Source organism: Phacochoerus africanus, chromosome 3 (assembly GCF_016906955.1).
Source record: "Phacochoerus africanus isolate WHEZ1 chromosome 3, ROS_Pafr_v1, whole genome shotgun sequence".
NCBI lineage: Eukaryota > Metazoa > Chordata > Mammalia > Artiodactyla > Suidae > Phacochoerus > Phacochoerus africanus.
Genome location: NC_062546.1, coordinates 152,876,306 through 152,904,202, shown reverse-complemented (window position 1 = coordinate 152,904,202; position 27,897 = coordinate 152,876,306). Strand labels below are relative to the sequence as shown.

Sequence of the window (27,897 nt, the reverse complement as noted above, 5' to 3'; positions counted from 1 at the left end):
TTTTTAAAGTGGCATATATAAAAATAGATACCTAGGAACACACAACTACATAGAGGCCTGCATGCAGTTATACTGGGGGAATATACACACAAGGAGCAGGACTGGCGAGACTGGGTCTACTGTGGGGTAGGGTGAGCATGGAGGAATGAATGAGCTGAGTTGCTCATGGGAAATGGGGAGAAGACTACATCTAGAGCAGAACAACCTGGCCTAAACAGATGCACCACAAGCTGCAGGTGGACAGGACCCTGGGTATCCCCAGCTTCACATAACTGCAGCTGAAAGGTGAAAGGTCTCACTTGTAGACAGAACTACATTTTGCAAGGAGGATGGAGAAATTTTCTGGTTAGACGAAGTTATTAGACAATTATCATGAGGATAAAGTCAGTACTTAAAGGTGTATCTTACTACATGACTTGGAAAGTTCCAACTTTAATTTTTACTGTGAAAGTGGCTTCCTTTCTACTATGGCATGTGATAAAAGACCTATTATAGACACTCTAGGCCTCCTAACTCCCTGATCATTATATTACACTGTCATTCTCTTCATTACCCCAACAGTCTAAAATAAGTCTAAAATAAGAGAAAGATGTAGAAAGGAAATGTTAAAAGAAAAGCTAAAGTCAATTTACTTCTTTCCAAAGTTTTTGGAAATTATTTCCAGCCCACTAGCAAATCTGAGAGTAATGACTTTAAAAGTGACAAAACAAAGAGACCATTTTTATTCAAATTCACATTACCTGATTTTTTTTCTCTTCTGGGGTGATTCCAGTCTTTTAACCCAGTGGAAGCAGACTAATTCTGTGCCAGGAGACCAGTACCAGGAGTCAGTAGATGAAGAAAAAGCTTAGAGAGCTAGAGTGTAACCAGGAGAACACAGAGGCCGAGGGAAGATAGAAGAGATGGTGAACACTGTCAGACAGCAGAGAAAAGGACAGACTATACTGAGAGGGGAGGTTTTCTTAATAATACACACGCTCCACTAAGACAAAGACAACGGAGGAGAGGCTAAAGAAGGGAGGAGACCTAATGAGCAAATCTCTTCTACAGAAGGGAGGGAGACTGTGAGCAGAGGAAGTCCCTGTGTTCAGAATTAATTACAGCTTCTCCCTTGAGCTAGGAGGACAGCAGGTACAGTAAGTTCAGGCATGGAGGAAAGTGAAGCTGAGGTGGTTCCTTCCTGCCTGATGGGTTCTGGCTTCTCAATTCAGAGTTGCTCAGAGCAATAAAAGAGAAAAGGTAAGAAAGATAAACATTTTCTCATACCTGTGAGAGATTCTGCAGTGAGTTTCTAATATCATGTAACACTCTTCGCAACTGCATCTCGATGGCAGAGGGAGGGTTCACGGAGCACGGCCGGTAAGGGTAGGCAGCATGTCTATGTGAGTAAGGACACCCGAAAGGGGACGTGAAGGCACTACAGGTGGCGCCTGATATGTTGGGAACACTGTGAGTGCTCAGAGTTCTCATATGCTCACACAGGGGCCTTTCCTGCCACTCGGAGTGGGCAGAGTGAAGGGAGCAGGTGGACTGAGACACAGGGGCAGGGGCATACAGTGAGCAGGTGGGAGTCCTTCGCTGCTGGCACGCCTCCAACTGGTTCGCCTCACTCTGGGCAGCTGTTTCCTTCTTCAGAGATGACGGAGAGATGAAAATAGTGGATTTAACTAAAGACTGACCATCGTGCTCAATCGCCTCTTTTTCTAATTTTTGTTCCTCTTCTGGTGTGTACTTATAAGTGAAGGAAGGTGGGCTGCACCTGGTCTCTTTTCCAGGGGACAAACGAACATTGACAGAGGACACGACCCTGACTGGGCTCAGCAAGGTGGTTGGTAAAGACTGAGACCTTCTTAGAGGATAGCCAGCTTTTGCAAACAAGTACCTCTGCTTTAACAGATCTTTTGATTTTAACAAGCTACGCCCCACTCTTTGACTAGACAGACTGCAAACCTTCATCTGTGCTCTTTGCAAAGCTGTATTTACTCTGTCCACAGAAGAGGAAGGCCCAGTTGTATTTTCAGTGCCCTCCTCACTGCATTTAGCTTCAATAGAAGCCAATGATTTAAGAATATGGTGGGTGGTATACTGGGCAAATTCACATTCACTGCTTTTGTCCGCATCACTTTCAGCACTTGCTTCCCTCAGTAGGTCCACTGGTTGTGCGGGAGACAAATCTCCTTTCATTTCAGTAATTTCAGTAATGTGAGCCCCTGCACTACAGGTGGGCGGTTGACTTTCTGTACTCTCAACAATCTCGCACTGGGGGAAATCCTGGCCATCTGACTTTTTGTCAGCAATCGTCACTGCTTTCTCCCTTCCCATATGAAGAGAGGTAAGAGACTCCTCCTCTGATTCATTAAAATAAGGCTGATCTTGTGCTGTTGGTGTGACAAGGTCTTCACCAAATGATGTGACTGTTGTCTCGCTGTCACAACTATCGGCACTACTCCCCATGGCTTGCAAGGACTCGTGAACCTGTGAAAGGAAAACAGGTGGAAGGATGGTGAATTCAAGTAAGAAGTAGCATTAACAAAATACCAAACTGATACGATGCTTTTATACTTCCAAGTCTCCCACCTTGCTTTTGGCCCTGGTGCTGTTCTAAACTGCTTTCAGTGCCCCTGATCAACAATTCCTTCACCTTCTCACAGATTATTCCAGGCCTTTATATTTTCCTCAAATCCCCTTTTCAACACCTGTCTCTTTCTCTTCCAACACGTGACACTGACTCGGAGAAAATGGACAAAAATTTCTCAACTTTCCCCCCAGCACCACAAACTCCCTATACCTTTCCCCATCAGTCCCTCCTCCCCATTCTGAAAAACTGACTCTTTTCAAAGCTAACCCCTCCAACCTGCACTTTTTGATCACATCCTCTCCAGAACGAGGGTATTTCTCCAGTTTCATCCCAGATTTTTCTGCATCAAACTATCTTTTTCTACAGCTTCCCTGAGTTACTGCTATATGAAAAAGATGAAAAGACCTATAACCCTTAAGCTGTCATTCTTATTTGAAAACAGTTAACTGTTATATCTTCTCTTCCTTATCATTAATTTACTTCCCAATCATGCTTTTGACTCACTTACTGCTTCAGAACTATTCCATCAACTACTCAATTTCCAAATGACCAAATTCTCATCTTTTCACCCCAATAGCCAAATTTCCTTTTAAAAATTTCTCCTCCATTTCCCATTTTTTTTTTTTTTTGCTATTTCTTGGGCCGCTCCCGCGGCATATGGAGGTTCCCAGGCTAGGGGTTGAATCGGAGTTGTAGCCACTGGCCTACACCAGAGCCACAGCAATGCGGGATCCGAGCCACGTCTGCAACCTACACCACAGCTCACGGCAACGCCGGATCCTTAACCCATTGAGCAAGCACAGGGACTGAACCCGCAACCTCATGGTTCCTAGTCGGATTCGTTAACCACTGCACCACGACAGGAACTCCCCATTTCCCATTTTTTATGCTTGCTGGATTATTCTGAGTCTCCTTAGAAACACCTCTTGATGCTATGTTTCTAAAGGCTCCTTTTAAGGTTCTCTTTTTCTCTTATTCCAATTCTCTTTAAAATTTGCTTATAGATGTTTTAAACACTTATGTACATTCTGTATACTGCACACATAAACTATAAGCTCTCTGAAGATAAAGATGTGCCTATTATCTGGGTTATCTGACATTCTCTAGCATAAAAGTCAGGTAATATTCAGCAAGCTATGGATCCATAGCTTTAGTTATTAAATAAACAATTACTGTAAAATACTGACATACAATGATGGTAAAATAACAGACAGAATAGGTTAAGGATTAAAACAACTGTTCATACCAGTGATCCAAAAATAATGGAGAAGTTTTTTGTTGTTGTTGTTTTTAAATATTCAATCAGAGAGATATAAAGAATTAGTGTAACCTAAAATTGTAGTTAAACACTCAGACTACATCTGCATCTCAGAATTTTAGTCTTAGTATTATTTGAAAAATAAAGATTATAACAGAGTGTCTTGAAATATATAGGTAGTGAAAAATCACCTAAATATAAAGAGGTAAATCATAGTGCCTAAATAAAATAGGAAAATTTACCTGAAGATGATTAAGGGAGGGGCAGTCTGTTGAATCTTCAGCAAAACCACTGCTATCAGAGTGCTGACTTGCAGTACGTAATAGTTGATCTACCAAAGAAATGTAGTTACACAAAACTGCTAAACAAGTCTTCAGTGAGTACAATATTATTACAGATATATGATTCCCAACAGATATATGAATACAACAGTAGTCTTTCTTAGAAAAGTACTGTCACTTATGAAAAACTGTGGCTTCAAAACACAGGAAGTAACCTGAATTAAAACTAAAATTAAAAAAAAAGATCAGAAATTTTTAGTGTTCAGTTATTAACTAAGCAGTAATTAAAATTTACTGTGATAAATGCAATTAATATCTTATCCCTGGAGGACAACCGGCTGAAATAAAAACTAGCTCTAATAAAAATAAAAGTTCAGGTATAGCCACTATGGAGAACAGTTTGGAGATACCTTAGAAATCTATACATAGAACTTCCATATGACCCTGCAATCCCACTCTTGGGCATATATCCAGACAAAACTCTACTTAAAGGAGACACATGCACCTGCATGTTCACTGCCCTATTCACAATAGCCAGGACATGGAAACAACCCAAATGTCCATCCACAGATGATTGGATTTGGACGATGTGGTATATATACACTATGGAATACTACTCAGCCATAAAAAAGAATGACATAATGCCATTTGCAGCAACATGGATGGAACTAGAGAATCTCATATTGAGTGAAATGAGTCAGAAAGACAAAGACAAATACCATATGATATCACTTATAACTGGAATCTAATATCCAGCACAAATGAACATCTCCTCAGAAAAGAAAATCATGGACTTGGAGAATAGACTTGTGGCTGCCTGACGAGAGAGGGAGGGAGTGGAAGGGATTGGGAACTTGGGGTTATCAGACACAACTTAGAATAGATTTACAAGGAGATCCTGCTGAGTAGCATTGACAACTATGTCTAGATACTCATATTGCAACAGAACAAAGGGTGGGGGAAAAAAATGTACACATGTAAGGATAACTTGATTCCCTTGCTGTACAGTGGGAAAAAAAAAGTTCATTTTATTTATGAAAAGCGAACCATTTTCATTATGTAAATATGTAAAGATATTTAGTAAGCAAAATTAGAAACTTAAATGTAGCATGTTAAAACTTCTATTACCTTCCTAGTAAAATAAAAATACAATTAAGGCCAACAAATTAAATAATTTACAGGCAATAGTACTCAAATGCCTGTGATGTTTCAAATGATGCAAACATTTGTAAGTTATGAAACAATTATTCCTTCTTTTCTTTTTTTTGGGGGGGGCTGCCCTGTAGCATATGAAATTCCTGGGCCAGGCATCAAATCCGAGCCACAGCTGCAGCAAGACCAGATCCTTTTAACACACTGCACTGGACCAGGAATTGAACCCACACCTCAGCAGCAATGCAAGCTGCTGCAGAGACAACACTGGACCCTTAACCCACTGCACCAAGGTGGGACCTCCTGAAACAATAATTTCTTGACAACTACATGAAAGTCGGATTCAACTGATACATATTATTAGTTTTATAATAAACTTGTTATTTATTTATTTATTTATTTATTTTTGGTCTGTAAACATCTAATTCCTGGTTGGTATAACCTAAAAAAAATTTTTTTCAAGTAATTTAAAAAAACCAACTACGGGAGTTCCCATCATGGCTTGGCAGAAACGCATCTGACTAGTATCCGTGAGGACAGGGGTTCAATCCCTGGCCTTGCTCAGTGGGTTAAGGATCAGGCATTGCCATGAGCTGTGCAGTGTAGGTCACAGATGCGGCTCGGATCCCAGGTGGCTGTGGTGTAGGCTGGCAACTACAGCTCCAATTTGACCCCTAACTGGGAAACCTCCACATGGCACAGGTGCGGCCCTAAAAAGACAAAAACTAAAATAAAAATAAAAATAAAAATATCTACTAAGCACAGCAGGCATGATTATATGCCCAAGCCACACTGTAAATACCAGAGTAGGGCAGACTTTACAACTACTAAATTCACTGATGGAGACGCTTCATGAGACAGTCAGGTTCTGTTAGAACTTCAAAAGCAACGGGCTAAATAAAGTGTCTACCAAGTCCACATTCATTTAAGATTTGTCTGATAGAAAATACTTGATAATATATGTGAATAAGGAGTTCCCATCATGGCTCAGCAGTAACGAACCTAACTAGTATTCATGAGGACATGGGCTCAATCCCTGGCCTCGCTCAGTGGGCTACTGTGTAGGTCACAGATACAGCCTGGATCCTGCGTTGCTTTGGCTGTGGTGCAGACCAGCAGCTACAGCTCCCATTCCACCCCTAGCCTGGGAACTTCCATGTGCCTCGGGTGCAGCCCTAAAAGCACCAAAAAAAAAAAAAAAAAGAATAAAATCCAAAATTAATTAAAGGTTGCTTGACTATTATAACCTTAGGTTCGATCTGGAGCCACATTAAATGGAATAATATTTTTCCCATTAAAAATTTAAAAGAATTCCATAACATAATTTTGAAATTAACAAAATATCCCTGGTAAATCTAGGTAATTTGGAATAATTGTGAAACTGAGTTGCAGTAAGCTGTTACCATAGGTACTAATTATGCATTATATTCTTTGAGAAAATGATTAACATCACAGCCATCATAATTATATGTCTGCATGTCTTTTTTTTTTTTTTAATAAAACTAGACTACCTGCGTTCTGAAGACAGGAACTTTTTATTTCTTCTTTGTATCCCAAGTACCCAGAGCAAGCCAACAATAAAACATGTTTGCTGAATAAATCAATGATAACCATCTCCTTACTTCAACAACAGAATGAAACAGGTGCTGAAAGGATTTAGAAGTGAAACTGCTCTTTCCACCTGGGCAAAGGGCAGCTGCCAAAGAGCCCAGGAAGCACTGACCATCTCTGCTCAGGTTCTCTCTGCTAAGATCTGTTTTATCCACAACAGAGTAAAGTCTGTGCCGAGAGCACCCCTCTGTGGGTGGCCCTGTCTAAATTCACACACAGAAGGTCAAGCATAAACTGCTTAGGCTTCAGAGCAGGTGTTAGCAGTGGGAAGAACAAGGAGGCCTGGATTCAAATCTCAGCTTTCTCATCACAAGCCATTCTCTCCTCCAAAAAATGGCATGATAATTCTTCTACCTCACAGGGTTACTAAGACACTAAGCAGAATGTAGGTGAAACTGCTTGGAAACTATAAATCACAATCCAGGTTCTTTAGCCAGACATTTCAGTTTCACAAAAAACACAGTTCACCAAAGAAGGCAGAACTAAAGTAAATAATTAAATAAATAAATAAAAAGACCTCTGCTCTAACTGAAGAGCTAAGAGATTATTTCCAATTAAAAACTAGGAAGTTAGAGTAAACATTAAAGTGAGAACAAAACAAATGGAAATTCTACTTATCCAAAGTTATAGAGAAACAAAACAACACCTATCTATTAGCTAAACCCATCTACTATTTAGCTACACCAGAGAAAAGACTGTAAATCTTTGGCAATAAGAAAATGTTTCACCATTCTTAACATACCTACTGAATGGTTAGCTTGTGATAAGAGTTGAGTCACTAAGCCTCTCTAGACTTCAGTATATAAACCAGAACTGGGTTTGAGATTAAGATCACTGTAACTTACTAAAAGTCCTATCACTAAAGTGTGAAATATTTTTATACATGTACTCTAGGCATTTTTACTAATGTTCTGAAATGTTTACCAGTGATTCTAATTCTGCCACTATGATTATCTAAGATAGTTGCATATCATATTATCAAAATTTGACAGGCTAATCAAAAATGACTAAAACACTACATTGTTCTCTCTCCCTCTCTCTTATGCACACACAAAACCATTTTACTGTTAATTTTAAAGATATGATTCCAAAAAACGTTAACATTTTTACTTATGCCACAAGAAATAAGTGTTCCTACACTGATAGGAGGAAGAAGCAGATGTGAATACAAACCACATTTCATCTTTCCCACCACAGGAAGCTTACTCTTCAAAGATCTTAAAGTTATCATACTGTTTTTGTCCCCGCTTTGACAAAGGCACGCAGCTTTTTCCAATGCACCCCTTGTCTACCAATCTAAAGCAGAGATTCCTGGAGGGCTGTGAACTCTGCCTTACAGCTCAAGAACACATATATTTATGGACTCACAAGGGGAGGAAAATTAATCAGGAAAGCTCATTTTTGTGCCTGACCAGAAATGTGGTGACCTAGTGAGAGTGCAGCTCCTGTTTCTTAGTACCAAACTGCAATGAAAGAAACACTGTATGCAAATTGTCTCTTATGAAGTCACTTCAGAGATCAGAAAAGAATAAACATGTAATTTCCTATTCTAGGCATACATATGAATCTTTGCTTAAAAATAAAAACAAAAAAACAGGGTGGTTCAGCAAGTGTAAAGTTCTAAAAATAAACAGTCCTACCTTCAGTGGTCATTTTAACTTCCTCTCTAAATCTTAAAAATCTCCTTTTCTCTAAATCTCAAAAGCTTTGACTAAAGATGTCAGATGTATTCTTGTTGCAAGTTAAAAGTGAAAGAAATGGATTCAAAGGCTCTCTAGTCAATAATTAATAATTCAAGAGAAGAACAATATCTACAGCCACTCACCTTTGATCTATAGTTTGAATTTAACGAGCCTTTTTTTTGGCTTTTTAGGGCCGCACCCATGGCATATGGAAGTTCCCAGGCTAGGGGTCGAATCAGAGCTACAGCTGCTAACCTACACCACAGCTCATGGCAATGCTGCATCCTTAACCCACTGAGGGAGGCCAGGGATCCAACCCATGTCCTCATGGATACTAGTTGGGTTTGTTAACCCCTGAGCAACAATGGGAACTCCCACGCCTGAGTTCTTAATCTTTTCACACTTACAAGCACTACAAATACTGACAGATTAAAAATTACCCTCGTCCAAATCACCCAAGGACACTTCGGCAATGTGCTCAAGACCTAGAGGATATTGGTCTTCTTACCTCTTTTTGACTTGTTAAGGCCTAGCTGGTAAGTGGCTGGAACATGAGGAACTTCTCCCTCTGTACTTTGCACCTAAAGAAGAATTTTAAGTAGTTAAAGGTTAAAGAATCTATGGCAAAGAAGAATACCTCTTAATCACTTGCAAAACAACCAACCTAACTAGAAAAGTACCAAAGCTTTATATATACATATATATATACATATATACGTATACATATATATACTTATACACACACACACATATATGTATATATATACATATATATTTTTTGGGGGGGCCGCACCCATGGCATATGGAAGTTCCCAGGCTAGGGGTCTAATCAGAGCTGTAGCTGCCAGCCTATGCCAGAGCCACAGCAATGCCAGATCCGAGCCACGTCTGTGACCTACACCACAGCTCATGGCAATGCCGGATCCTTAACCCACTGAGTGAGGCTGGGGATAGAACCCACAACCTCATGGTTCCTAGTTGGATTTGTCTCCGCTGCACCACGACAGGAACTCCCAGCTTTACGTATTTAAAACGTGCAAGATATTCTATCTCAAAATTGTTAGAATGTCCCACATTTAAATTTTATGATCAATTTTTCAGTTGACAGGACTGCATGTTTCTAGCTAGCAAAGAAAAGTAACTATGTGTATAAACTACTTCATTAAAAAATTGCTATTAGGGAGTTCCCGTCGTGGCGCAGTGGTTAACGAATCCGACTAGGAACCATGAGGTTGTGGGTTCGGTCCCTGCCCTTGCTCAGTGGGTTAACGATCCGGTGTTGCCGTGAGCTGTGGTGTAGGTTGCAGACGCGGCTCAGATCCCGCGTTGCTGTGGCTCTGGCGTAGGCCGGTGGCTACAGCTCCGATTCAACCCCTAGCCTGGGAACCTCCATATGCCGCGGGAGCGGCCCAAGAAATAGCAACAACAACAACAAAAAGACAAAAGACAAAAAAAAATTGCTATTAAATGAAAAACAAACCCATAAGGGAAAGTTCTTCTCTAAATGCTAAACTTCAAAGTGTATGGTCAATCCCAAGAGAAATGCTAATACACTCATTGTGGCACACACTTGGGATAGCCACAAGTTTTGCACCTTGAAAAAATGGCACATCATGTCCCAATGCAAAACCTTATAAAATTCCACAAATTTTCAGGTTTCAAAAACCATTCAAGTGTAAGACTTCTTTCTCCTGACACAAATACTCTTTTAAGATATAACTTGGGAGTTGCAAGGAAAAAAGTAGGTTTCATTATAGGACTAAAACACTGAAAGATATTAAGCATAAATGCTCCCTGAAAACTACGTTCAAAGAAGGTATCAAACCCACAAGCTGTCCTTTTATGTTGTTTTTTTTTTGTCCCTACCTGAATGACCACATAATTTAAGGGTTTTCAGATTCCTTATTCATCACACCCACTCCCCAAATACTCTATCTACCCTAACATAATTCTGTATTAACTTTAAACATTCGGGGAGGTAAAATACTAATGCCCAACACTTTACCCTGTAATGATTATTTCTTAAAATAATTAATAACATCCTAGTAAAGTGGGCAAACTAGTCAAACATTTGGGCTTTCAGCCTTGAACAAAGTGGAGAGCAAATAAACAGACTTTTAGATAGAACCCTCATAATTTTGAGCTACAAATCCATTCCAGAATAAGAAATATTCCATAGGAATGAGCCTGGAATGACCAACATGAAAAAAGTTTCAAATGTTAAAGATAATATTACCCAATTTAAAAACTGTTCTAATCTGTCATCTTTGTTCTACACAGTTCCATGAATCCAATGTTATGTTTCTTTTAAAAACTGAAAGCATACAGTCATTTAACACCATCACCTATAAATCATGTATAAAACGGTTTCTACTATTCTTTGTTATTATTGAAAAATCATATTCTTCAAAGCAGCACACATAAGTTCAACAGGAAACCATTGTTTTCTGTGCAACAAAACAAAATGCATTTTCTTTTTATAGTCAACAAAAGGTCTATTATTAGTCTCTATTTAGGCCTAGCCTACTTCAAAGAGTTTTCTGTAAACTAAGTATCAAACAGACCAAAAAAGTGTAAGAGAAATCCAAATGTCTCTTTAATTATATTAATATAATTCCTTATATTCTAGGAATATCAGCTAAGATAAAAGATTATGATCTCTCATTTCAAAATTAAAAAAAAAGGTTTTTTTGGCCATACTCATAGCATATGGTAGTTTCTGGGCCAGAGATCAAACCAGAGCCACAGCAGCAACCCAATCCACTGCAGTGACAATACCAGGTCCTCAACTGGCTGTGCCACATAGAGGACTCCCTAACCTTTCATTTTTAAATAGAATTATCACATATTTTATTCTTTAGATTTATAAAATTAGTCACAAGATAACATGACTTTAATAAATAAGTATCTTCATTATACTACCTTCAAGATGCTACTCTATGGACAAAAAATAAAAATCTCCCTCTCTCCTGCCACTACAAACTCCAGAATTAAGTGAAAGAAGGCCCTTAAAAGGGAGTTGAGAGGATCATATTTTACTACAAAACTACTAAGGTTAGGATCCTTCTTCCTACTTACTCAGCAAAATCATCAATCACTTGCTGAAGACAGAAACAGACTTGCCAGTGATAATGGTTGAATTTCATAGCTTATCATGTTCTATTATTGGTTAAAGTTGTGCAGAGAAAAGCAGTCAAATTCAAGATGAGGTGCACCACAGAAATTATAATGCAAACATAGAACTTAGATTTTCCTATTCCATGGTTTCAAATCCTCAGTGGGATGCTGGTCATTTGCTACAGGATTGGTCTTTTATTAACTATAGCTAAATATTGATAATCGAATTGAGTGGTGAATAATGGGTTTTCATCATACTACTTAATCTTTTGGTAAGTTTGAAACTTTTCATAATAAAAATTACAAAAACAAAGCAAAACAAAACAAAAACACGAAAAACCCACTAAACCAAAATAATAAAATCACTTGGTCTCAATGTCTTTAAGAATTTAAAGCTTTAAGAAAACAACTTTAGAATAACCCACACATTTGAGTTACTACATTTTAAAAATGTTTTAATAAAAGATTTTACCTTTTTTCTTTCTCTTTTTCAACCTTACCCAAGGAATACGAAGTTCCAGGACTGGGATCAAATCAGAACTGCATCTGCAGCCTACACCACAGCTGTGGCAATGCCAGATCCTTAACCCACTGCAATGGGCTGGGGAATCAACCTCAGCCCAGGGCCAGAAATCAGCAATGCCAGAGATAAGCTGGATCACTAACCTACTGCACCACAGTGGGAACTTCAAGATTTTACCTTTTTTAGTCAATGTCTTGTTACCACAGCAGACACCTAGTTTGGCTCTTTAAACATCTGTCACATTTATTCTAAAACACATCTTTGAGGCACAATACTATTGTACTGTGTTTTATACAGCAGCAATATGTAGAATGTTCTAACTCAAGTAACTCTCCTCTAAGGTTTAAAGAGAACCATATAGCAGAAAACCCAAACTGGAACTTCAGAAATTACTCTTCTGCCTCATTTTAAATGATACCTCATAACAATTCAAGGAAAGCATTAATTTTCCAAAAATAGGCACGGAGCTATGCATCAGATGACCTGAGTTCTTGTGCAATGTCTGACCCTATCAACCAGTCTGATCTTGACCAAGTTATATGTTGTAGTCAAAAGGAGCTGGTTTGTACAAAGACTCAAAGTCAAGTCTTACTCGTACCACTTAGTGGCTGAATGGCTTCAGACAATTATCTGAATTATTGGTGATAATTATCTCAGTTTTCTTAACTGAAAAATAAAGTTTGGAGCTCCTACCTCACAGGTCCTTAGGATGACCAAGTGTGATTGTAAGCAATGTATTTTTTGGTAAAGTGGTGAAGATTTACAACAGATCTCCCTCTGCATCCTCCAGAACTCCATACCCTGACAGCCCCTGGGTAAGGCACTGATATTAAAGGGCATTGCATCCCTTGGAAAGACGATGGAGAGCCACTGCTGCCAAGCAATTTGAAATACTGGAGGGAAATGCTTCCTTATCCATAAAGAGAAAAAGCTGGAAAGTGAATTCAAAAATCCTTCTATGCTAGCTTATAATTGTATAATTAGTTGAAAAATTTCATTTTTAAAAAACTTTCAAGTTGTATATACACACACATATATATATGGTTTACTTTTACTGTCAGGTGAAAACCAAAAAAGTTAACATTCTTTTAGATAAATATCGAATAACAAAACTTAGTGGTTAATTGGGATTTGAAACAACAGACATCAGTGTGTATGTCATGTTCAAGTTCCTATTCAACTACAGACACATTATTTGCCTTCAAAATACATACAGTCAAATTTGAAAGGCCAAAGGAACAACTTAACTGTCAGGTGTCTGACTGATTTGTAATTACTTTAACCAAGGCTAGTAAATCTAATAAAAAGAATCCCAAAACTTAATGGCTAAAAATAAGTAATGAAGGACATTAGTTAGATCAACAATATGTATAAAGAAAGGATCAGAAACACCTTCTAAAATTTGAGCAGCTTAAAAAATTGTATATAATGCCAATAATATTTATATTTACATGTAAACCTATTTATAGAGTAAAGAGACACAGGACAGGAGTTCCCGTCGTGGCTCAGCAGTAACAAACCAACTAGTATCCATGAGGAAATGGGCTGGATCCCTGGCTTCGCTCAGTGGGTTAAGAATCCGACATTGCCATTAGCTGTGGTGTAGGCTGGCAGCTACAGCTCCAATTCCACCCCTAGCCTGGGAACCTCCATATGCCATGGGTGCGGCCCTAAAAAGACAAAAAAGAGAGAGACACAGGACAACTTGTTTATAGAAATACACAGATAAAGTTCTCTTTCCTCTAATGATGAAGTATGAGAAATTCTTCATTTATTAAAAGATGAGCAACTGCTCACGGTGCAGAATCATTCTGGTTTAACTATGAGTTGTTCATACTACTTATCTATGGTTCTAGAGAGATACCATGATGTATTTATTCAAAATAAATAATTTCTCAATAAGATCATAAGAATTATCTAAGCAAGTTACTAACAATTAGAAAACTCAAGAATAGAGTTTTACAACATTTACATACATTGAAACATAGCCTAAAAGCTATTTTTCATAAGGCAAACTGACCTGTAATTGAAACAGTCTCTGGCCTTTTTTTTTTTTTCATCATAAGAGATAGTCACTTTCATTCTCCATAACTTGGGTTAGTCTTGTCATCTATTTAACTCTTTTTACATTTAAATATTCCCTTTCTTTGCTCCTGGTGACTGTCAGGTCTTACCTTCTGCCTCAGAGGTACTAGGCAGCTTCATGCACAGTGACATATCTGCGACATTTTCTGCCACCTAGCCACCCAAAGCAGCTGGCATTCAGTTAATCTGCTGGAAAACTGGCTTACAATGAGAGAGAGAGAGTACGCGTTCTCTAACTTATATTTATTCACTGTTTTTACAGGAAGAAAGTTCCCACTAGGAATCAAACCTCAAGGGAAAGAAGTCCAAAAGAAAAATTGTAACAACCTATTTCAATGGGACCTAAAAATTTGCTCTAATAAGATTGTTCTCTTCATTTGTCAGTATGATTCAACAAACTTGGGAGAAGAGGAAATTAAAGAAACACATTATTTCCTTTCTTTATCCATTGTTCTACAAGCTTTCTCTAAAGTTCCCAAAGGGATAAAAACACAATTCTAGGAGGTTTTTATCTATGTTTGAAGTATATCTAAATAAGGATTATCCTTAAAATTCCCTGCATTTACAGTGTGTCTACGGTTGACCATACATTCTTTTTTTGAAAACAAAAGCCTTCCATTATTCTTAAACCACCAACGCCTATACTCTTGTACTTCAAAAAAAAAAAAAAAAAAAGTTCATTTTAATGTCAAGTTACTTTCTTCATTAACTGCTTCTGCCAGCAGAGGGAGCAAAAAAAAAAAAAAAGGCAGTGTATCATTAAATGTTCACTTGCTGTCAAAGTACATATATCTAGCACTTTATAAAAGTTGTAAAGATGTTTTATGTATGGTATCAGTAATTAAAAACTACAGCCTAGAAATCAGGAATTCTAGAAATTAAAAAGCAACATATAATAATGTCTTCTCATCTGAGTCACCTACGTCAGTAAGTATGTAACAAACATCTGTACTTCACAACTGTATTAAAACAAGGAAACTGTCATGTGTCATTGGCATAGAAAAAGGGGCCTTAAAGAAGGCAAGAAGTTATACTTTAATAAGAATGTTGGGACAAGTTTAGACCAAAACATAGTCAAAAACTGAATGGAACAAAAATGTCCTAATTAAAGTTGTCATTTTCTGAACTCATTACAGAAAGAATCTTCTTTCTCATTATAGAAAGAATCTTATAAAAAAAAAAAGTAAAAATATTTAAAAGGACTGCTCTTGTTCCCTTTTTATTTCACTTTTTAGTTGGAATTAAACTATTAAGATGCATTCAAAGACCACAAAAAAAGGTAATTGAAATTTGGGGGGAGTTCCCATCATGGCTCAGTGGTTAATGAACCGGACTAGTATCCCTGAGGAGACAAGTTCAATCCCTGGCCTCGCTCAGCAGCTACAGCTCTGATTCGACCCCCTGGGAACCTCCATATGCCGGGGGTATGGCCCTAAAAAGACAAAAGACCAAGAAGAAGGAAAAAAAAAAGTAATTGAAATTCTGCAATAACGAAAAATCTTAACTGATATGAAAGATACACACTCACCTAAGGGGACATTTTATGGGCAGAATAAATTATCCCATTTCCTAGTTCCTAAAATAATCCTGTGTGATTCTAAAAAATGCTTCATTATTACTAAAACTATTCTATAATAAATTTTAACAAGAAAAATTGAGTATCACATAATTTATAGCCACAACTCGTCAGCAGTACATGCATGGCTCAGTTTCATCATGTGTAAAATAAGACCAGCACTGCTAGCCTCATGCACTGAAGAGAAGTACTCAATACAGTGGCCTTGATTGCTGCAAGGTAGGTGCTTAATAAACTTCAGTTTTCTGCCCCAAAATATATAGCTCCTAAGCCTAAGTTTTAGCTGATCCTCACCAGAACGAATATTTTTATCTTGTCCAATTCAAAATTTATGTAAAAAAATTAAGACTATCACTAGATTAAAAAAAAATGTAAACAAACAGTGGTCTTCTGAAGGTGCAGAAATCCTGTTCAGTGGCCTTTCAAACCTTCCTGGAGGGTCCCCCTTTCTCCCCTTCAAATACATATCTTTATGTTCTTTCTAGTCCCATACTCAAAATCATGCTATGCCTATACCTCTATCTATGCTCAAAATCTTCTTCACAATAAGAAGAGATGCACTAAGAAAACCTCGCCCAAAGGCACAGAGCAATTCATTGGCCCAGAACTCAAACTTGTTTGATTTCAGAGCCTGTGTTTTTACCTATTTTGCAATACTGATCTGAGTTTGAATAGGGTGCCTCAGGGCTTTCTCAGGGCATCAAAAGCCTAAACTGAAAAAGAGTTAAATTTCAAGTATCAGCAATGGATGACAGAAGACCTAGAGGGGCCATTTTCTTGACATCACATAATCCTGAGAGCACCTCTTAGTTTATGAAACACAAAAAACCTGGCAAGTCAAAATTAGGGTAATTTTTTCCTAGGATAAATTTATTTGCCGCCCTTCATTTTTGGCACCTTTTTTCCTAATTCACTGTGAAACAGGTCTTGGTAATGTTTTACCTACCTCTTCCATTTCAAAGGAGTCCTTCTGCTGTGCCATTATATTTCTTATGGATGGGATCGTCAACGGCGCACATGGCTCTTTTTCAGGTGTGGACATAGGGACACTTTTCGGCTCCCCGCTATTTTCCAGGTCACTGTGGCTAGACAAGTTGGAATCGCTACCTAAATCAGTTTCTATAATACCAGATTCCTCACCCAGTCTATTTTCATGGTTCTGAGTATGCCCGCTTTCAGTTTCTTGGTTAAAATTACTGTCTGCTTCTTCAGAGGGTCTATCAATGTCAGCATTTTCCATAATAGCTGCTGGACTCCCTGATACTTCTTCTTTAACTGTAGCCAACATATAAGAAGAGTCTTTCTTCTTCACAATTTTTTGAGACTTTTGATCATTTTTAATGCCACTTTCTTCCACCACTGAAACATTTAGATTCTTTCCTTTCTCAGTTGCTGGGGAAGGAGTACTACCTTCTCCTTTCTCTGTTTTATCAACACATAAGTTTAGTTTTGATAGTGTTTTCATTAAGCGATTTGCAGTGTTACTTCGAGTTAAAGGTGGAGGCGAGTCTGCCTCCTTGTTGGAGGCCACTGAGGACATACTTCCAATTCTCTGCAGGGGAGTCCCAGAGACTTGGGAATACAAAGAAGAAAATGCATTGGCCACAGTAGTAAGCACTTCAATTTGACGAAAACGGCCTATAAAAAGAAAAAATCATTAATTATAAATATATTTATGTTTACATGTAGATATATACACACACATACAGTAACAGGACATTACTATTGTTCAAAATTCAAATAACTGAACCAAGATCACAAAGATTATGAAACCAGATTTTTTTCCTTATTTAACAGTTAAAGCTTCTCCACATTTACTGTGGAGAAAGAGAAAAGATTCTTCACTCTAAGCCCTAGAATTTACATTTTGAAAGATCCAAAAAAAAAGGCACAAAACTGAATAAAACAGAAAGGACTATCTATTGATCTATAGCTGTGATTCTGCTTTTAGGTCCTGAAGTCTTCCATATGTTCTAATAAAGTACAGTTAAGTATATATTTTATACCTAAGGGAAGGGAGGTTGAATGTATAGACCTCTTAAAGCTAATCTAAGGACCACCTAGAGACCCCATTTTTGGATTCTGGTCAAGAGAGAAAAAATAAGCAAAGACATAACATGAAAAATCATCAAATATACCATTGTATATTTACAGAAAAGCACCTAAAATTGACTGACTTCAACTAATAGTAACAAGACCCCTCCTCTACTTCTTTCCTTCTCGAACAAAAGCAATCTGGTGAGAAGTATAAGGTTCTACAAGTAAGCTACATTCTACAAGGTAATACTTAAGTAAATCAAGAACTGGCAGGGGGAGGAGGGAAAAATAGGTAAATTAACTTCTATAAATAGAATAATACAAATTCAGAATAAGTAAAACAGCTATTTTATCAACCTCAGTCATTAAATTTCCACTGCTATACCTAGAAATTAATATGCCTTTAAAAAATAAGACATTACCGTGGATGCCATAATTTTTAAAATAATATGCTAACATTTAAAAACCTTACTTGTTAAAGCATAATTTGGATTTTCTACTTCCATTCGTTGCATTTGAGCACTCAAAAATACTTTAATATCTATTCCTCTGGCAAATGATGATGAATTAAAAAATCTGGAAGGAATTTTAGAAGCAATATCTGGTTCATCTCGTCCAAATCCAAGATTATAAAGAATTTCTTCAGGATCTTCCTCATAAAGTTCCAGCAATTCTGAAACACTAAAAAAGAAAAAGAAAACATTAAGATATAAAATAAGTTTACAGTCCACACATCACTGTATAAAGGAATTCATATTCCTGCTTTCTTATAATAAAATATTTTTCTAGAGCTTCTGCTCTTTCAACCATTATTTATTTCAGCACCTTTATACACTGTGTACCAAATGCAATAAATAACACTTTAAAAGGGTCTGTTCTCTCAAGCTGTTCTTATTAGGAAAAAGAGCTAAGCCCTAAGAACACACTCAGTAAGAGACTCTCTAAGGGATCCCTCACCTTATTTTTTTTGGTCATTTTAAGAGATTTGAAGTAACTAAACAATTAAATGACAGACAGGGAGAATAAGGAGTAAATAGATTAAAGAAAAGACTCTCTAAGGGATCCCTCACCTTATTTTTTTGGTCATTTTAAGAGATTTCAAGCAACTAAACAATTAAATGACAGATAAGGAGAACAAGGAGTAAATAGATTAAAGAAAAAATGAAAAGGAAAAATACAATAGAAAGTTGGTACAACTTTGGTACCAAAGGATATTAAGCAGAACTTGAGTTTTTCTGCTATCGTTGGCTGTCCTGGAAGAGGCAATACAGGTCACAGCTGATCTCAGGAAAGTGAGGGAGGAGCTTACTTTCAACTTTTCTCTAACCACTTGCACTCAGGAAGTAGGAGGAGTGAAGTAAGGATAGCATGGATTACACAAAGGTAACTTCTTGTTCTAATTTTATTGGGAATTAAACATTTATTAACCCTTATCTTGTACCTGTGATCATCCAAGCTGAGACTCACTGGGGAAAATAGGAATGTTAGAGACAGAACTTGAGCAAAACGAAATTTCAATTTGTTTCAGAGAAAATACTCAAATTCCCAAACAATAATTTGGATAATAGTTTAAACCGATCTCACAGGCACATGTATTTACTTATTTTAATATACAGTGTAAAAAATATATATTTGAGTTCCCTGGTGGCTAAGTGGGTTAAAGATTCAGTGTACAGTGGCTCAGATCATTGTTGTGGTGCAGGTTTGATCCCTGGCCCAAGAACCTTCATATGCTGCGAGTGCAGCCAAAAACAAAAAACAAAAAACAAAAAACCAGGATTTAGAGTTACATTATAATTCTTTTGATGGTCAATGACTAAAGGAATACTGTTATAATAGTTTCAAAATTTTTTCTGCACTAAGATTACACCATTATTATTACCAGTTTTCTTGACTGGTTTTGCTATACTCAAACGGACAGTTGTTTTGCATTACAGATGATGAGCAAAGCAAAATATTACAAAAAATATATAGTTTTAAATAGTTTGGTTTTGTATGAAGATAAATCTGCACTTAAATATCAAGCTTTGAATTAGAAAGGTTTCTTCTGATTTTTATGTCAGAGTAACTTAAGGCCCAAGCAGAATGGAGAATTTTGGACATAGAAATTATTCCACTATGGATTTCATCTTTCATGCTATTGGTAAGGTTCGAAATACTTATTAATGGACTCTTGCATCATTATTACCATACTTGTTAATTTTTATTCAATCTTAACTTTAAAAAAAGACGCTTCTATCAATTATGCTGATCCATGACACACTCTGGGATTCCTTTCGACTTCATACTATCAAGCTAAATTCAAGATTGAAAAAGGGATAAGAGTGGTCATCTACAACACAACACATAATTGCAGCATAACTTCAGAATAACTTACCTTGAGACTGTCCCACTACTTTTCCCGGATCCAGTGGAATTCATACTTCTCCCCTTCTGATGAAACTGTAGTCTTCTCTCTTTGGCCAAGATATTATTGCTATAAACAAAATTAGATTATATAAAACCTTATTTTCATAAATGTTCATTTTTATAATGAAAAAAACAAACACAACTACATACCAGTTTTCAATTGGAGCATCAGTTTCATGGAGGTGGTTGGCTAAAGGTAAAAAGAATAAATGCAAAGCACAACTGTTAGTAGGTCGGTAACTACTACAATATAATATTAAGAAAGCAAATTAGCAACATTATTATAGCTAAATGCTTAATATGCAAAACTCTTGTCTTGGCTCATTAAATCTGCACCACTAAAGGTAATACACAAAGAGCTAAGAACAGAATCAGTAGCTTTTGGAGGGCATTTTTGTTTTTGTTTGTTAGCAATGTAAAACTACTTCCGCTGAATGTTTAAAATAAAAAGACATAAATAACCAATTAAATTTGTTAAATGGTTTAAAATAGAAAGAAGATATGTGGTATATGTGGTTCTAATTACTAAATTTAAAAGCTGTTAGTAAAGAACACCAGATAAGCAAAAACATGATTTAGCATTATTTAAGTGTGACAACAGAATATATGTATTCTAATGTGGTTTTTATAAGGCTGGTAATTCACTCTAGTTACAAGCAATTTTTCATGCACATACTTTGAAAATTTTTACTCATTTCAACATAAGCTTTCTTTTAAAAACTACCTTTGAAGTTTATCCTAGACTTACAAGTTCAAATCAAATAAATGTATTAACTATTAAGATTAGAGTGAGATAAATTTACTGCATTTAAATTTTATAGACAAATATAAAGAATATCTTTTTCAACACACCAGACCTTTTCTTTTTTTCTTTTCTGATCTGCAGGGGCATGGCAATTTCTTCCATTTCTTTGTATATCCACCAGAAAGGTGTCTAACACACAGCACTCAATAAATATTTATTGTATGAATGAAAATAATCTTAACAATTTTCAGTAAAACAACATAATAGCTCCACTCTTCTCTGGCACTTCCTTTATGAATCTGGCTTCCAATAAAATCATTCAGTATGGATAAACATACAGAACACAAAGGATTTTTAGGGAAGTGAAAATACACCATGTGATATCAAAATGATAGATACATGTCACTACACATTTGTATAAACCCACAGAATGTGCAAGACCAAGAGTGAATTCCAGTGTAAACTATGGACTATGGGTTCATTAATTGTAACATATATACTATTCTGGTGGGTGATGCTGATAATGGGGGAGGCTATGCATATCTGGGGGAAGGAGTACATGAGCAATCTCTGGACCTTCCCCTCAATTTTTCTGTGAACCTAAAACTGCTTTTAGAAAAAAAATGAAATCTTAAAAGAAAATTCCATATTGTGAAACTACTAAGGCATATATCAAAAGTGCTATGTACAGTAACATTGCAATGCATTTTAATAAGGGGTTGAACAGTGTGTTCAACTATACTGATTGGGAAGCAGTTAAGTTTTTAAGCTCTTTATAGAGTTAACTCCTTTACAACATATTAACAGAAATACAAAAACTAATATATTCATATACTCTAGAGTTTTCAATGTTAGAAGGTCCTAAATAAGTTGATTTAAAACAGCAAAAGATCAAGGATATTAAATTCAGTGTATAAATTCACTATTCATCAACTTACAATTCAAGAAGTTTCAATAAAATCCTTAAAAATTCCTTTTTTATACAAAGTACACATTAACAGCTCAGCTATTCAGTTATCAATAATCTTAAAATAGTAGTAAAAATAAAAAATTCTTAATTTTACACCATGGAAAGCTTTATTATGAATCCATAGAAATAAAGATTATATAACCTGTGAGAATTTAAACCTAGCACATTACACTTTTACAATCCTAACACAGCCTTGAATACACATCAGCAAAATGATTTTTAATTAAATTCTAATAACTTTATTTTGTCTTTGCCCTTTAATCTTCTAAAAATCTGGAAAAAGAGTAAGTGGGAAAAACAGACACTTGAATGCAAAGAAGAAGACAACTGCAGCTCTAAGTCTGACAAAAGGCGACCTCACACTAAAATAAACTTCAATTTAGTCTTTTCATCTATAAATATTTAAGCTTCCTCCCTTTTGTGGGACAATTCTTCCCTCTGTTATATCACCATTGTTTGCCCCCAAATAGTTCCTTTAAGCATTTAAGCCCAAGGAAGACATGGAAGTTTCACAATGGTTTTCCAGAGCCACTCCTACAGGTATCCTACAGGCTCTGACTAGATTATTAACATGAAAAGCTTCTATAAAATGTGCCTGAACCACTTTCAAGAAGTTTAAATTTAACTCTGGGGATCATAACGCTGAAAGCACTGGACTCTCTCTCTCTTTTTTTTTAAAGAGTAAGAAAATGCAGTTCTTCCAAATAAGCATACATACCTTCAGCTCCCAATGACAAATCATCTTCAAAACTTCCTCCATTTCTCACAAGCACACCTGAGAGAAACATTAGAAGATTCATCCTGTTATTCTGTTCTTCCTTACCCCCACATAAAATCACTGATTTAATTAAAACAAATAGACCAAGCAATATATAAGACACACTAAAGTGTTTTAGACCTGAATGTACTCATAAATTATTCTGATTATATAAGTTCAAGAAGAAAATATAACTTTTCACTTAAAGGAAAACTTGATTTGTAGCCAGGTAAAGTTGTTAGGAGCCCCAATCTACAGACTATTTCATACTTATTATGCCTTTAAGATATTTGATTAGATAACATATCTTACCCAAGAGTTTCATGGAAAACCAGATCCCAGCTCAATCATTCCTTTTACCCCCTTATTTTAAGTCAGGAGCTCAAGTCGGATCTTCCTGATTCTATAAACGTTTTCTATATGCCCTGCCACTACCTGCACATTCTTGTTGTACTTTGAACTTTAGAATTCTGCCTTGCACAGGTGGTAAAATTTCAGGTGTGGCAATTCCAGTTAATGTAAGCAGAGAAATGCTATACTAAAGCTGACCTAATCCACTCAATATATATTTTCCTCATGTTTACATATCATATATTTGTATTTAATTAGTCTTTATAACATTTAACTGGACAGTAAAGAGTTTCACACTGTGGAAAGGTCTGGTAACTTGTTTAAATGCACCACTGTTTTATGGTTCATGACAAGGTTTCTCCCTTTTAGCTTTCAGCTTAGAATAGCATATTTTATAAACATGAACATCACTTTTACACTTTGCATATATATATACACACATACATACATACACACATACTTTCACTCAGAGGACAAATAAAGTAGGACCCTCATAAAGAACAGATTTAGAAAGGCAACTTTCTCTTACCCTTGAGTGTACTACTGTTCTGCTCATCCAGCGAGGCTCCCAAAGGGGTACTGAAACCACATAAACATATAAACCTTAGTCTTGAAAAGCTGTCTGGAGAGCTGTCACTGCACAGCCTTACACTTCAAGGGTTATAGCTAAGCAAGCTTCTAATCACAGTTTAACTCTCCTCCCAAACACACATGGAATGCAAGTGGATTACATAAGTAATATCCTACTAAGCAAATACCTATCATCAAGTTAGCTCACCAGGAATGGTTTAATTACATGTCTGATCTGCCAGCAATTAAGAGCAAGAATGGCAATTACAAACGACATGAATTGGCATTTTCTTCACAACAGCAGAAAAAGGTAATGACAACAGGTATTAAAAAATATCTGCTCCACTCAATCTCTTACCTAGAAACAGGCAACAAAACTAAAAGAATACAAATCTTTATCTCAATAAAAAGTCAGAGTTTAGTTAAAAACTAGGCTCAATCAATAGTTTTCTTAAATCTCAGCTAGCATTTTAGAGCACAATTCAGTGCCTCCCTTTCCCTAACTACTGTCTTTTCTGATACAAATGGAGATGTTTGGGAATTATTTTATGCTTTTAAATTTAAAAAATACATATTTTCTTCATCTAACTCTGAAAAGAAAATTACTAAAAAAAAATGACTTGCGAATCAACTTTAAGAACTAGCCTTTACGAAAATTCTTTCACATTCTTGTAGGTCAAACACAGAATACACTGAAATCTCTTTAGTAAAAAATGGTTTTCCTTTCCTTCTCTAAGTTAAAGAAACAGACTGTCTTACTATAAAACTTCTATTTTGTGATATAAGCCTTTTGTCAGTAACAATTTATACCTGTTATAAATTCACATCAGACATAGCAAAAATCATAAAAATATTAGTTTTTAAGAAATTTTACTGAATTGCTAATTAAATGTTAAGTTTCTGCAAACAAATATACAAGTAATGGCAGTTCTTTGAAATTTAGTGCTTTTGAAATGGAAAAGAATCATAAGCAACAACCATAAACATAATTATACCTTTGAGCTAAGTTTTTGTGTGTATTTTAATAAAAACTCTATGCCTTCAAAAAAGTCATTCCTCTTCCCTGATGGCTACTTTCGTACAAAACCCTGCATGACTCCTTCTGCAGATGTCTTGACTGGACTGTGCACCAACAGAAAATGGCAAACAAGCAAAATAAACAGACATTCTCCTTCAAAAACAAGTCTCTCGCTCTTAATTGCTCTCTTACAAATTTTATCAAAAACTCTATCCCTTCTTTGATGTTACCTTTTTCAAGCAATTTGTTTCCACTTAACCAAAAAAAAAAAATCAAAAAAAATCAAAACAAAGAATCCCTTTAAGGAAAGACAACATGGTATCTTTACTCAGGACATGGAAAACTAAGAAAACAAAGAATATCTGAGAATTTATGGGGGGGAAACACTGTCTTCAGATCATCTGTACATTAATATATAAAGTAGACAAATGCCTAACTCTGGTAAGGTTCCTAAACTGTTACAGGGGAAAAAAAAAAAAAAAAAAGTTGCATATGTCCTAGCAGTTAAATCTGTGATAATAAAGTCAACAATAAAGACTGTTTGTTCTAGCTTTCCCAAGTACAAATGAATGTCCCTTTTGTACTGAATAGGTGCAACAGTAAGGAGCAAGAAAGTAAACCTATGAAGGAAGGAAGCAACAGACTATAGAACCTGCCTACATAAATCAAGATTAACAAAAAAAAAAAAAAGAACTGGAATTTTCAGAGACCATGTGTCCTGGTGAACATTACCATTTGCATTTATCTTAAAAGATGCACTTATTTAATGTCTACATGATATGATCTCTTATACAATCTTAAATCCTATATATCATAAAATAAACATAACATGCTTCTTCTCCTAAACAGTTTTTTGTGTGAGGGTCTTTAGAGAGAATGTCCGTGTATTTCATCAAATCTCAGAAGGGTCTATGACATCCCCAATAAAGGTTAAAGAGTTCTATAATGAAGAGAGTTCAGTAAAGCTCCAGACAACACACCAAAAAACAGGATTTCAATAAAGTAGTGACCAATATTGTATGCCTTTATGGGAGAAAAATAAACTGGCATACATGAGAATCACTTCCCCCTTCCCCGCCCCCAAAACTTTCCCAACTCTGGTACTTGAAAAAAAGACTAAGAAAATCCCAAATCGAGAGAGCAAAAAACATATATAAAAGCAAACATGTTAACAAAAGTTAAAAAGTAAACATTCTTCATGAGATCTTATAAGTAGCAAATAAGTAAGAAAAAATTAAAACATGAAACAAGCACATACTACTGTAGTAAAATGATTTATCTCCTCTGTACTTTATCATTTTCGTACCAGTTGCCAAAGCGTGTAATTAAACAGATTTATGCAGCCTGAATGCCTTCAAAGCTCTACTTCCCTTCTGTGAATTCCAATGCCATCTGACAAATGCATGTCCAAGAAGTAAACTAGAATAAAGTTAGCTAGTTTTCATAGCTCTCCAAGCAGAATTAAGGTACCAACTATACAGTTAAAGCCCAGTAGTATAGTTAAGTAAATTAAGTTCATCTAAAACACATTTGAAAGGGAAATGACTGCATGCCAGATGTATAGATGTCAAAACAAAAGCAAAATAAAATACCATGTGAAATGTGAAAACCCCTTCAAATAAAAATATGACAAGCATGATAACATACTAGGATTATCTATTTTTACGTTCTGATCTTTGATGCTAACACCGGAGCTAAACAGTCCTAACAACTGTAAAAGTCAATACGGTCACCAAATAATCAGCGGTCACAGCACTTCCATTTCTAAGCGCTTAACGGAGGAAGCTATCCGCCGGCTCACTTTCCGGTTTACTGCTTACAAGGTCCATGGGACCCGAAGGAAGAGACGACGGCCCGAATCACTCGGCTCGAGCGTCCCATCTGCGTGGATCTCCCTCCGGGACGCGAGCGGCGCAAGCGAGGACTCACCGGCAGTCCTTGAGCCATATCGCGATCTTCTCGTTGGGCACGTTTCCTGCGGGTCAGAGCGAGGGGACAGCACGTTACCGACCCCGGGGGGACTCCGACGGAGGGGTCAACCCGGACACCCCCAGGAAGGAAAACGTGCTAGGGGCAAAACACAGCCTAAGCTACGCGTCTTAGTGACCATCAGAAGGGAAATGATGGCACCGGGGTGTCTCTGTTGACACTGAAGACGCCTTGCCAAGCGCGCGCGTTTAAAGGTCGGATGTGTCCCCTCTCCCCTCGGCCTATTAAGCCCAGGAAGATCTTCCAGAACTCACAGCAGTCGCCCAAAACGCACGAGACTTCCCGCCCGCCAGCCCGAACTTCCCCGAGTTCCCCGCCCGCTGCTGCCGGGCGCACCGACCTCTCCCCGCGGCCGCCGGCAGCTTCGCTCCGGGGAGGTCCTCCTCGTCGTCCTCGTCCTCGTCCTGCGTCGTCGCTTCTGTGGACAGGTCCTCTGTCTCCGACGCCTGCCAGGAGCCACGGCACTTGGCCCAGGCCTTCCTCCTGCGACTCGCCACTTGCCACTCCAGTTCCTCCTCCGCCTCCGCCGACGCCACCAGGGACCGGTCCATGGCTACACCGGGGGCTCCGCAGACCTAGCCGGACCCTGTGAGAGACACGGCGACGGCGGGGACCCCCGCCCCTGTCAGCGCCCGGCCGGGCTGGGGGCCCCGGGGAGCGGGAGCGGGCGCGGGAGGAGGAGAAGGAGGAGGAGAAGGAGGAGGGGACGGGAGGGAGGGAGGGAAGGAAGGGGAGGGAGGGGGGCGGAGGGCCAGCGCTTCACATGAAGCCGGCCGGGCGCGGCGCGGGAGCGCGAGTGGCCCGAGCAAGCACCGCCGAGAGCCGAGCGCAGCCAGCCCCCGCTCCCCACCCCCAGTCCTCCGCCTCCCGCCTCCTCCAGGCGAGCCTGGGGCCTGGCCGGCAGCCAGGCGTCAGCGCGCCCCTCCCTCAGCGGCGTTCCACGCCCCCTTCCGGCCGGGGACGCGTGGGCGGGGCGCGCGGGGCGGAGCGGGGCGGGGCGAGCGCGGAGAGGAGGGACCCGCCCCCCGCCCCCTGCCGCCGCCCGCGGGGTGGGCGAGATTTGTTTGCCTGTTTGTTCCACAGTAATCTTTGCTCCTTTTCAAGTGCCCCTTTCACCCCAAAACTGGAGAAATGTGGGAAGGCCAAGTTTCACTAAACACCCTTCCTCGCCGCTCCAAACAAGTGTCT

The 27,897-nt window shown here is 37.8% G+C and overlaps 1 protein-coding gene across 2 annotated transcripts in view; it reads right to left on the bottom strand.

The window, feature by feature from the left end:
- The window catches only part of ITPRID2 (ITPR interacting domain containing 2), a 39,542-nt gene extending 12,152 nt beyond the window's left edge, over nucleotides 1-27,390 (bottom strand). Inside the window, exons 1-11 of one of the 2 annotated variants that reach the window (XM_047773016.1) lie at nucleotides 27,050-27,390; nucleotides 26,650-26,695; nucleotides 23,662-23,711; nucleotides 22,743-22,799; nucleotides 20,460-20,499; nucleotides 20,278-20,376; nucleotides 18,373-18,581; nucleotides 16,810-17,501; nucleotides 9,071-9,143; nucleotides 4,079-4,167; nucleotides 1,267-2,475 (exon numbers count right to left, since the gene is read on the bottom strand). In XM_047773016.1, coding sequence (XP_047628972.1) covers nucleotides 1,267-2,475; nucleotides 4,079-4,167; nucleotides 9,071-9,143; nucleotides 16,810-17,501; nucleotides 18,373-18,581; nucleotides 20,278-20,376; nucleotides 20,460-20,499; nucleotides 22,743-22,799; nucleotides 23,662-23,711; nucleotides 26,650-26,695; nucleotides 27,050-27,260 — 2,775 coding nt within the window. In that variant the 5' untranslated portion in view covers nucleotides 27,261-27,390. The remainder of the gene's footprint in view (nucleotides 1-1,266; nucleotides 2,476-4,078; nucleotides 4,168-9,070; nucleotides 9,144-16,809; nucleotides 17,502-18,372; nucleotides 18,582-20,277; nucleotides 20,377-20,459; nucleotides 20,500-22,742; nucleotides 22,800-23,661; nucleotides 23,712-26,649; nucleotides 26,696-27,049) is intronic. The other variant, XM_047773015.1, reaches the window with a different exon arrangement.
- Nucleotides 27,391-27,897: the final 507 nt, after the last annotated feature.